Genomic DNA, 11,412 nt, shown 5'->3' with positions numbered 1-11,412 from the left:
GCAGCAAAGAAATCAGCCCCACCCCTGCCTCAACCACAAGGTCCATCCTAGAGCCCCCATGAAGTGCTCCCTCCCAGGAGGTGCCCTGGAGGGCCCCACCCTGGTGGTCCCCGTAAGTTTATGGCAGGGTGGGCGATGTGTCTAAGGCTTCATGAAGAATGCCCCCTAGGATCCCCCCTCCAGGGGCGGGTCCCTGAACCCACAGCCCGGCAGGATCTGGGGAGGCTGGATCTCCGTCCTGCGTCCTGCGTAGTTCTGGCCCAGCCCCTCGTGGCTGAGGGAGGGGTGAGGCCGAAGAAGGGAAGTCACTGTACCTGGAAGTGGTAGTGTCGGGGTTGAGGCTAGAACCCAGGCTTGGGGACCACGATGCAGCCCTGACCTGTGTACACCTTGCTGCCCCCAGGCCGCCTCAGGTGAGCGCAGGTGCCCAGGGGCAGGCCGCGTGGGCTGGGGGCCCCGCCCTGACCCCCACCCCCGAGGCGGGCTTCTCTGGGCGGCTTGGGGCAGAGCAGGCAGGCAGAACGGGCAGAGCGGGGAAGCCCCCGGGCTGGCGCATGCCTGTCGCCTGCTGCCGGAGGGCCCAGCAAGGTGCCAAGAGCCATGGAGTTGCGGCTTGGGGGCTACATGGCAGCGGTGGCTGCGGTGAGTGGGGGAGCATGGCGGGGGCGGGGTGGACAGCCTGGAGCCTGACCTCAGGCTCGGTCCCTGCGCTGTGAATGAAGGGGCCCAACTTCCTTGGGAAGTGTGGCAGCCCCACCCCCCACCTTTCAACTTACTTAGAGACTCAGCTAGTTAGAGGCTCAGCCGGGCGGGGCCCTTCCGCTGAGAGGAAACCCGCGCCCCGGGGCCAGAGGGGTCTAGGGGCCCTAGGTGGGGAAAGATCTGGGTCCCCCACCTTAAAGAGAGCATCAGGGGATGGGGCGGCCCGCCGATGCCGGCGCCCTAGCGGAGGCAGTACGCGCCAGAGGAGCTGGCTGGGGACGTCTGCTCTGCTTCCCCCAAGTCTGGTCCTCGCAGGGTGGGAAGGGGAGCTCGTGACCCCACAGCCAGGGGCACCTCTTCTACTCAAGAACCCGAGAAGTGGGCTGCTCTGAGGGCAAGCGGGGGTGCCCCCCCGAAGTAGACCAGTTGGAGCAGGGAGGGGCCGGTGTGGCGAGCCCCGCTGGAGCCAGCAGCGCCCGTCCTCCAGGTCCTACTCCTTGTGCTGCTGGGCGCCCGGGGCCAGCACAGCACACCCGGTCCTCCGTGTGACTGTGCCTACAATGTCCAGAAGAGGAGTGGTCGGTTCTGTTGCAAGGGCTGTCCAGCAGGTGAGCCGCTGAAGGGGTGGGAGGGCTTGGGGGAAACTGAGGGCAGGCAGGGTCAGGGAGACGGGAGGTGGGGGGAGTAGGGAGCCAGAGAGAGGAAGGAAGAGAGGGGAATGTGGGAACCCCTGTGACTGTCTGACCCAGGTTTGATGTCCACAGGGCACTACCTGAAGGCCCCTTGCCCAAAGCCTTGCGGAACCGCCACCTGCCTTCCGTGCCCCCGGGGCACCTTCCTGGCCAGGGAGAACCACCATGAGACCCGCTGTACCCGCTGCCGGGCCTGTGATGAGGAGGGTGAGGGGCCTAGTGCTCAGTGGGGGGCTCGAGCAGTCCATGGCCAGGTATTTCTGAAGGAGGGGCTGGCTTGGGCTTAACCTCTGGGTGTGACAGGCCTGTGTCCGCCCCGTGCCGGGCCTCCGCCCTGATCCTGCCCTGAGATGCCTTTGCCCCTTTCTCCCTGATGCCCCTCCTCTCGCTGCGTGTGCCTCAGCCTGGGACCTGTGGCCATCTCCATGCTTCTCTCCCTTTGGGGGTGGCGCTGTCTCTGGTCTGTCCCTGTCCCCATCTCCATTTTCCAGGGGATCTGCCCCCAGGCCCCGGGGGAGGGGGCTCTGGCCCTGATGGCCTCCATTTCCCCCATCTCCTGAACACTCCGGCCAGTCTCCCAGGTGGCTGTGACGAACTGCTCAACGGTGGCGGACACCCACTGTGGCTGTGAGCCAGGCCGGTTCCCAGAGTGCTTGGTCAAGCCCTGCAAGGTCAGCTCGCCCTTCCGCTGCCACCCATGCTCAGACTGCAGGGCCCTGCACCGCCACACACGGGTGCCCTGTGAGTACCCCCATTCCGGGCTACCTCCCCCGTCCCCCAACTCCCTCTCTCCCTTCCTGACCCACAAGCCGTCTCCTGGACTGCAGGTTCTGCCAGCGATTCGGACTGCGGGACCTGCCTGCCTGGCTTCTATGAAGAGGGCAACAGCTGCGCTCCCTGCCCCACGTAACTTCCTGGCTGCCCCGGGAAAGGGAAAGGGAGACTGGGAGCCAAGTGCCGATCTCAGGGAAGGGGAGGGAGCTTGGTCCTTGGATGCTAGAGGGAAATCTGCGTTCCCCTTAGGACGGATAAACAGGGGGCGTATCTTCACCCTTCGTCAGGCTTTCCTATGGTCTTTCCAGCTGCGCATTAAAGAAGTATAGGCTTTGTCAGTTTATAGAGAGAGCCACGTTGATACGCTTTCAAAACTTGGGCTGAGATTCAAGATCTGCCGCTTGTCCTCTGGGAGATCTTGGGCAAGTTACTTCGCCTCTCTGATCCATGGCTTCCCCGTGTGCAGGTTCTCCCCAGGGCTGAGAGTAAGGGGTAATGCACTTTGTCCGAGCATCTCCTGAGCCCCGGCTGTATTAAGCACCTGCCATCTTCCAGAGATGCTCTAGGTGTTGGGGACACGACAGGGAACAAAGGAGGCAAATCCGGTGCTCACGGGGCTGACATTCTTGTGACCCTCAATCTAGTCTACAAGAAGCTTCTTAAGCAGTGGCTGTCGTTGTTCCTGGGGACACTACTTTGGGAACATTCCTGGTAGTGTGGCTCCCAGGGAAGAGGCCTAGGGAGGAAAGGGCCGCTGGGATGGAGAAGCAGCCCCTCTTGGGTGTGTTCTCCCTCACTCCCACCCCCTCCCCTCTCCTTGCAGGAGCACCCTCGGGAGCTGTCCTGAGCCCTGCGTGACTGTTTGTGGCTGGAGGCAGAGTACGTGGGTGCTGGGAATTGGAGCAGGACTGCTGGGATGGGCCGGGGAGACTGGGGGAGACTGGGGGAGGCCGCGACCCCACCGCTCACCAGCTCTTCTCGCAGTGTTCTGGGTCCAGGTGCTCCTGGCTGGCCTGGTGGTCCCGCTCCTGCTTGGTGCTATGCTGACCTACACCTACCACCGCTGCCAGCCTTGCAAGCCCGGAGTTGCCAGTAAGTCCGGGGCGCGTGCGTGCACACGTTTCTAGGGGCATGTGGTCAGCATGGGTCGCCCCGAGCCCACTCAGCCCTGATGCAGAGAGCTGGGGCGGGGGTGTACCGGGGAACACAAGAGGACTTGGGCCAGCACCCAGGTCTAGGAGTCTTGCCTGGTTGCTGATGAGATTCTCTTTGTCCCTCGGCAGATGAAGCTGGGACAGAGGCCCTGACTCCCCTACAGGTAAGCACAGAAGGAGTATTCTGGGAAGAGGGCGAGCCGGCACCCAGGCCGCAAGGTTCTGGAGCTGAGAGGTTGGGCCTTATGATAGCCCGTGATCCCCAGGGTCTGGCATGGGGCCTGGCACAGAGTAGACCTAATGAACGCCTGTGAGTTCACTGAGTTCTGAGCGACTGAGAGCAGCATAGCACCTGTTCCTAAGTGGCTCTCAAAGGGCTGGGCTCCAGACAGGTTCTGTGGGATGAGTGCCCCAGGCCCCGCCTCAGACTGGGCTGGGGGAACAAGAGCAGGCCAGCAAGGGCAGGGTATTCCAGGCCGAGGAAATAGTCGTTCTGGGCCACAGCGCAAGGTTATGGCCAACTGCGGGAGGCAGCCTTGGGGAATGTTTGCTGACCCAGCCAGGGACTGGCCGCTCTGGGCAGGGACCGCAGACAAGGGGCCTTATTTAGTCAAGTTGGGTTGACCTGGGGCTTCTCTTGGCTTCCAGGCCACCCACCTCTCACCCAGGGACAGCACCCACGCCCTCCTAATGCCACTCGGCAGTAGTGAGAAGGTCCACACCGTCCAGCTGGTTGGCAACGGCTGGAGCCCTGGCTCCCCCCAGACCCAGGAGGCGCCCTGCCCGCAGGTGGCATGGTCCTGGAACACGCTGACCAGCGGAGCTCCTGGTAAGGGACCTCGCTGGCCTGAGGCCTAGACCCCACCCTCCCGAGACGCGGACTCCGTTCCTGGGGCACCACCTGGCCCCTTCCCATCCCGAGCCGATCAGGGGGTCGTCCCTGGCCCGCCCTAACCGCGGTTCCCGCCCTTGCCCTCCCCTGCCGCCATCCCTGCCCCACCCCTGGCCCGCCCTAACCGCGGTTCCCGCCCTTGCCCTCCCCTGCCGCCATCCCTGCCCCACCTCGGTTCGCCCTCCCCACTGGCCCTCTCCGCCCCGCCCTCAGACCCTCCGCTGCCGCCCCCGCCGCCGCCCCCGACGCTCTCGCCAGCGCCCCCTGCAGGCTCGGCGGCCGCCACGCTCCAGCCCGGCCCGCAGCTCTACGACGTGATGGACGCGGTGCCCGTGCGGCGCTGGAAGGAGTTCGTGCGCACCCTGGGGCTGCGCGAGGCGGAGATCGAGGCCGTGGAGGTGGAGGTCGGCCGCTTCCGCGACCAGCAGTACGAGATGCTCAAGCGCTGGCGCCAGCAGCAGCCCGCGGGCTTGGGCGCCGTCTACGCGGCGCTGGAGCGCATGGGGCTGGACGGCTGCGCCGAGGAGCTGCGCAGCCGCCTGCAGCGCGGCCCCTGACCCAGGGCGTGCCCCCCCAACCCCGCCGCCCCGGAGCTCGGCGGCCCTAACAGAGCCCTAAGTACGGTTACTTATGCGTGTAGACATCTTATGTCACTTACGGAGCCCGACCCCGCCCGCGCCCGGCTCCTGCCTGCGGCCCAGACGCGTGGACGGGCGCGGCCGGCGGCGGCTCGCACTGTCCGCGCCCGAGCGCGGGAGGCCCCGCTATTAAATCTGTGAACACATCTACTGCGTGGCGTTTCCGCGGGGCTGGGGCGCTACGTGGCCCTGGCCTGGCTTCCTGGGGGCGTCGAAAGGGAGCCGGAAGTCTCGTCACCCCGGGGTCGGGGACCCACGTAGGAGGCCGGTGCGGCCCTCGGCTCCCAGGCCGCACCCCGCCCCCTCGGCCGTGCCCCAGTTACCCCGAAAGGCAGAGGAAGTCGCGGCGACGGCGCGAGAAAGTGAACGGCAGCCCCGGCGGCTGAGAGAGCTTTAATAGGGGAGCGGGGCGGCAGGCAGCTGGGGGGGGGGGGACACGAGTGCGGGGCCCCCGCCCCCCACCCCCACCCGCGCCGCGGGAGGGCCCGGGAGCGCGGGGCGTGGGTGCGCAGACTTCACGGCGGGGGCGGGCGGGCAGGGGCCGGGCCCGAGCCGCAGCTCCGTCCCGACGGCAGGTTGCTGTTACCGCTTCTGGTAAACAAGTGACTGAGAGGAAGGCCTCGCGCGGATGGGAAATGCGGCCCGGGCGGGCAGGGCGCGGATCTGGGTCAGGACTGGAGGAAAACCCCTTCCCCGAGCGCGGGGCCTGCCTCCGCCCAGGATGCGCCAGCCACGCGGGTTCCGGGCTACGGGGGAGGGGGCTGCGGCCGGTCGCGCGCGCCCCGCGGGGAAGCAAAGTCGCCACCCACGGGGCCGGGGAGATCTCTGCGCGACCTTCCACGCGCATGCAAATGTATGTAAATAGGCATGCAAATAAGCAGCATCTTTTTGCGTCAGCAGCTTGCTTGGGCACTTTTTCTGGGCGGCTGCGGCGGCGGGCGCGCTCCAGCGTCGCCCCGAGCTGGGGGTGCGGAGGCCGGAGAGGGGGCAGGGAGGGGTTCCAGCGCGGGAGGGGGAAAGCAGCGCGGCTCCCAGCCCTTCCGCCCGGGGCCGGGCAGGCAGGGGCTGAGGCTGGGGCCCCTCGAGCTCACGCGGCTGCGAGCAGGAGGGCGGCATCTAGTACTTATTGATGTCCCCCTTCTTCAGGATGATCTGTCGCTGCCAGGGCGCGAGCTTGGTCTCGTCGTAGCCCAGCGTCCGCAGCTTCTCCGACTGCTCTTTCTCTCGCTGCATCCTCTCCTGCTTCTGTCGCTCCTCTTCTTTCCTAGGCGTGGTGTGGGGGCAGAAAGGCGGGCAGGGGTGAGGGGGGGCCAGGCACCGTGAGGGGCTCACGGCTGTCAAGTAGTGGCTCCCGGAGGGTGGGGGCTGAGTTGCTAAGGACAGAGGGGCTAGTTGTTGGTGGCCAGGGCAATGAGTTCCAGGAGCAGAAGGGCTAGGGGATGGGGATTGCGTGGGGAGGCACAGGGTAGGGTTGGTGGGCACAGGGGGGCTTGGTTGAGGGCAGACTGGAGTCACCCGGGCACACCCACGAGCTGGGGGGTGAGTGAGAGGCTATGGCTGAATTACTGCTGGCTGGGGTATTACTGGCAACAGTGGTGCTGGGTCAGGGGTGTGGCGGAGGGTAAGGGGGAATGAGTTCTGGGGTACTGGGGTTGGGCCGCTGGACAGCAGAAGGACCACATTACTGAGAGGCAGTGGTGGGTACTTAGGGACAGTTATTATAAAACGGGTTAGGGGCACCTGAGTGACTCAGTCATTAAGCATCTGCCTTTGGCCCAGGTCATGATCCCAGGGTCCTGGGATAGAGCCCCACATCTGGCTCCCTGCTCAACAGGAAGCCTGCTTCTCCCTCTCCCACTCCCCCTGCTTGTATTTCCTCTCTCACTGTATCTCTTTGTCAAATAAATAAATAAAATCTTTTTAAAAATAAAATAAGGGCTAGGTACACACTGTTCACAAGATAGCCACTAAATAGATGCGGCCATTGACCGTATGAAATGTCAGAATGAGACACACTGTAGGGGTAAAATGCACATGGCATCTCAAAGACTTTGTGAGGGGTGCCTGGGTGGCTCAGGGGGTTAAAGCCTCTGTCTTTGGCTCAGGTCATGATCCCAGGGTCCTGGGATCGAGCCCCAAGTTGGGCTCTCTGCTCGGCGGGGAGCCTGCTTCCCTTCCTCTCCACCTGCCTCTCTGCCTACTTGTGATCTCTGTCTGTCAAATAAATAAAATCTTTTTTAAAAAAAAGTGTAAAAGATCTCATTAATAACTTTTACACGGAGTATGTATTGAAATAGTATTTTTTATATGGGGTTAAATAAAATATATATGTTAAGTTCACCTATATCTTTTTATTTTTTCAAGGTGGCTACTAGAGATTTTGACATTACAGAGTGGCTCACATTATACTTCCATCAGCACTGGGCTAGATTACTGGGGTGGAAACTATGTTCTGAGGGACAGAGATCAAGGTTATTGACAGTGAGACTGTGTTAACTGAAGGCCGGGTTAATGGGAGACAGGGCCTGGGTAATTGGGAACTAGGCCGGTAGGGCATAAGATGTAGACTTTGGGGCAGGGGCTCAGTTACTGGGGGAGAGGAGTCTGGTAGCATCACTAGGAGCAGAAAGGTGGCGCTACAGACCAGAGTGAAAAGGGGGTGTGCTCAAGATGAGGCTGGACAAGCGGGCAAAAGCATGATGCCCAGACTGGGGATGGGTGGCAGGCTGGGCCCAGTCCCACACTCACCGCTTCTGTTCCCTAGAAGGAAAAAGAGACAGCATCATTTGGTGCCACCATGTCAGGGACGCGATCAGGACATCCTACCAAGCCCTGATGCTTCCGGTTCCCCAGCTCACCTCTCCTCTTCTAGCTTCTTCCGCAGGAGGTCTCGCCTCCAGGCAGGCATGCTGGCCAGCCGGGCCTCCTCCTCTTCCTCCTGAAACACAAGCACAGAGCTTTAGGACCAGCATGGGCGAGGAGGTAGGGGATCAGAGGGGGGTGCACGCCCAACCCGGGGGCATGTGCACCAGTCAGGGACAGTGGGCTAGAGGTGCCCTCCTACAGGGCACATTGATGAAGGTGCCTGGCCACAATCCCCTTAAAGGGAATCTCCTAGGCTCTGCCTCCTTGTAACTCAGGTCCCGGATCCTAAAGGTGGCACCAGAGAGGTCAGAGCTAAGGTGTGGGAGAGGAGCAGAGAATGAGCTTCCTCCCCACTGGGGCAGGCTGACAGCTGACCCCAGGCCCCTGACCCGACTCTCTGGGCAGACCCCAAGTTGGGCCCCCACAGATCCAGCCAGCTCAGAGAGGCTCAGGCTGGCCTCCAGCGTGAAGAACCTTCTGCCCCACATGTATCCTATTCCCAAGTGAGCAGACACTACTCCATAACTGTGTGGTTGTAGTGACCTGGCAGGAGTGGGGGCGGGCATCCAACACAGGCGGCTCACAGCAAAGAGTTTTATTACTTGGGTGTTTACACAGGAGAACATGTCACACGGAACACTACACACGTCGCTCCATGACCTCAAAGAAGTAGCTGTGAATTCAGTGGAAAACCAGAGAGAGGAGAGCCCCACTGCCCCAAGGGGGACCCACGGTCCCTCAGGGGGCGGCTTCTTCCACCTGGCTCCAACACAGAGCCAGGCAAGACTGTAGGGCCAGAGGGGAACACCGGGTTTGCCCTGTGCCCCGCCCTGCCCGTTCTGGCCACCGCCCCACATCTGGCCATGCTGGGGTTTCAAAGGCTGCGGCAGCCTGGTCCTCCTGGGCACTCTGGGTTCTCCAAAGCCACCATGCTGGCTTCTGGGTTCTTCCTGTGGACTTTTGGCCTCCAGAGGGCATCAGACAGGCATCCAGGCCCTGGTTAAGGTGCTTGAGGGGAAATTCCAAATTCTGCTCAGATATCAAAGAGCTCTGCCTCCTTCTCTTTCCAGAAGGAGAAGCTGCGATCGATGTAGCGGCAGATGTCCTCGTTGCTGAACTCGCCCATCTCAGACACCAGCTCCAGGGGATCTTCCGCGGGGGCTTCGGAACCAGGAGGGTCCCATGTGGGGGGCGGTGCAGCCGGCGGGGGTGGGGTGGGGGGCTGCGGCGCAGGAGCTGGGGCTTCGGGCTGCCCCTCTGGCCAGTCCACCGTCTGAGCCGAAGCCATCTTTTCCACCGGCTCCCTCTCCTCCTCCTCTTTTTTTTCCTCTTCTTGCTCCTTCTGGGCCTCCTCATCTTCCTGGGCTGGCTCGGCCTCTGGGCTGTCTCCAAAGAACTGGCGCCTGAGGTCCTCAAAGCCGTCGCTCCAGCTGCGCCGACCAGCCTCCACCTCCTCGAGCACCACGCGGTGGAAGAGGCGGATGAGCTCCCACGGGTGGCTGCCCAGCCGGTCAAACATCTCGTAGCACAGCAGGTGGCGGAACTTGCGCTCCTCACGGCTCAGGCCCATCTCGAGCAGCTGGAAGTAGCCGAGCATGAAGAGGTCGAGCGTGAGGCTGTCGTAGCGCCGGGGCGCGCCGCCGTCGAGGGGCGGCAGGAAGTGCTCAGGCCAGTACAGGCCGTGCGCCAGGCCCGAGCCCGGCGGGCGGGCGGGCACCTGCCGCAGCAGGCTCCGCCAGTGGCCCAGCAGCTTGCCCACCACCTGCCGCTGCTTGAGCAGGCGCAGCAGCCGTCCGTCGGGGCCGTCGGCGGCCGGTGGCTGGGGGGCGTCGGCGGCGTCCGGGGCCGGGCGCGCGCCGGCGGCCACCACGCGGGGCAGCAGTCTGCGTAGGCGCGCCTGGGCGTGACGCCCGGGGCCGCGGAAGGTCCACTTGCGCCAGTGCTCCAGGAAGAGGTAGACGATGCGCTCCTTGCGCATATCTATGTAGTCCTGGACGCCGCGCAGCTCGGGGGCCAGCGGCGGCCGGCGCGCGGGCGGCTCGGGCTCGGGCTCGGGCATCGCTGCCTGGTGGCCGGGAGCGTCCGGCGGGCCCAGGGCGCCCAGGGAGTCCCCGGCGGCCGGCAAGCCGTTGGCGGCGGGGGGGTCCGGCTCCCCGGCGCTGGCCGCCACGTAGTCCTCCTCGAGGATGGGCTCTCGGCCGGAGGCGCCGGCGGGGAGCGAGGGCTTGTGGCGCGAGTCGCGCGCGGGCGCCGAGCCCTGGGCGCGCAGCTCGTAGACGGCGCGGAGGTGCTGCACCGAGACGCCGCACTCCAAGATCTCGCGCGCCACGGCCTCGCGGCACCAGCTCAGCGAGTGCGAGCGGCCCAGGCAGAGCGGGCCCGGCCGCCAGGGTGCGTCGGGCAGCGGGGCCAGCGGCTGGCCCGTGTCGGCGGCCAGCAGCTCGGCCAAGTGCGCGGGCCGGCCGCCCAGCGCGGCCAGCAGCGTGGCCATGCTCTTGAGCAGCGTGGAGATCTTGCTGCACCAGGCGGGCAGGCTGGCGGCGCGGCCGTGCATGCGGCGCGGGTCGACGGTGAAGCGCGGCGCCGAAAGGGCGGCCGAGATGGGCAGCAGCTGCTCCAGCTCCAGCTCCAGCTGCTCCAGGCGCGCCTCCAGCTTCTGCGCCTTGTGCAGCACCTGCAGGTTCTCGATTTGCTGCTCGATGCGGAGGATGTCGGCTTCGGTCATGAGCTCGCCGAAGGGCCCGAGGATGGCGTTGTGCGCGCTGGAGTACCTCCAGCCCTCGCGGGGGTAGCAGCACGAGCTGGCGGCGGTCAGCTAAGGCGGGGAAGACAAGAGAGGGGAGGGAGGCGCGTCTCCCTCTGGCCCGGTTCCCGCAGCGGCCGCCGGGGGCGCCATTTGCATGTCCCGGGTGGTGTAATGGCTCCGCGGGGCTGTGCTGGCGGGGATGGGCCGAGCCCGGCCGGCCGGCAGGTCACTACACTGGGACGAGGCTTCGGCCCAGGCCGCTACTCCGGGCGCCGGGCAGTGTCCTCTTTGGTCGCTGGCGGGGTCGTCGGGCGCTGCTGCAGAGACAGGGCGCGGACGGCGTCTCCACACTCGGCTGGGTTGCTCATTACACCACCGAAGGAACATGCAAAAGGCGTTGAAGCCGCGACGCCCGGTGGCCCTCCCCCACCCCGCCTCAGGTCTGCGACCCGGCGAGGCCTCACCCAAACGGAGGACCCCTTCTCAGCGCCCTCTGTAGCCCAAGCCCTCCCTGTGCGCTCCGCCGGCGTGTTTGCGGAGCCCGCGGCCAGGCTGTGGCTTCAGCCCCTAGTCCCCGCAACAGGAATAATAATAAATTGATGGGGTCAGGCGCGCCAGGAGCTTCCAACAGTTTTGTTCATTCCTCACTTGAGTGAGGGCTTCTCCAGCCCTGGGGGCGGGGAGGGGGGGTGCTGTCTTCCTGGTGGTTCATCCTGACTCACTACAATCCCTTCCCCACAGACAAATAGGATGAGGCCACTTCCCCCACGTAACCCCTCTCCCAGGTTGCCGACTGCTGCAGGAGAAAGTCCATTTTCTTCAAGGCCAGGCCTTGGTGATCTGATCCGCACTGGCCTCTCCAGTTCCAGCCCTCTCCTAGACAGGCTCAGAGCCTGCTTGCTTTTTGGCCCGCTCTGTTCCCAGTCAACCTCGTGCTCATCTCCCAAGT

General features: G+C 64.5%; 2 protein-coding genes across 3 annotated transcripts in view; one reads left to right on the top strand and one right to left on the bottom strand.

Annotated features, from left to right (window-relative positions):
- Positions 1 to 6: 6 nt before the first annotated feature.
- TNFRSF25 (TNF receptor superfamily member 25) lies at positions 7 to 4,998 on the top strand. 2 transcript variants are annotated; one of them, XM_045063653.1, is made up of 10 exons: positions 7 to 642; positions 1,190 to 1,310; positions 1,467 to 1,601; positions 1,968 to 2,135; positions 2,222 to 2,300; positions 2,992 to 3,047; positions 3,153 to 3,260; positions 3,452 to 3,486; positions 3,971 to 4,151; positions 4,485 to 4,998. In XM_045063653.1, the coding sequence occupies exons 1-10, from the start codon at positions 601 to 603 to the stop codon at positions 4,769 to 4,771; spliced, it is 1,212 nt and encodes a 403-aa protein (XP_044919588.1). In that variant the 5' UTR covers positions 7 to 600; the 3' UTR covers positions 4,772 to 4,998. The 2 variants fall into 2 exon arrangements, with proteins under 2 accessions (XP_044919588.1, XP_044919587.1); XM_045063652.1 differs by having other exon boundaries at positions 4,428 to 4,998.
- Positions 4,999 to 5,229: 231 nt separating this feature from the next.
- ESPN (espin) overlaps positions 5,230 to 11,412 on the bottom strand; it is a 31,287-nt gene continuing 25,104 nt past the window's right edge. The window contains 3 exon segments of the mRNA XM_045063651.1: positions 5,230 to 6,116; positions 7,601 to 7,612; positions 7,711 to 7,790. Of these exon segments, the coding sequence (XP_044919586.1) occupies positions 5,969 to 6,116; positions 7,601 to 7,612; positions 7,711 to 7,790 (240 nt within the window). The 3' untranslated portion in view covers positions 5,230 to 5,968.

This window comes from Mustela putorius, unplaced genomic scaffold (genome assembly GCF_011764305.1).
Source record: "Mustela putorius furo isolate JIRA1106 unplaced genomic scaffold, ASM1176430v1.1 tig00003853_pilon_pilon_pilon, whole genome shotgun sequence".
In the NCBI taxonomy this organism is placed as follows: domain Eukaryota; kingdom Metazoa; phylum Chordata; class Mammalia; order Carnivora; family Mustelidae; genus Mustela; species Mustela putorius.
The sequence above is the reverse complement of the archived record's forward strand: the minus strand, read 5'-3'. Positions and strand labels throughout refer to the sequence as shown.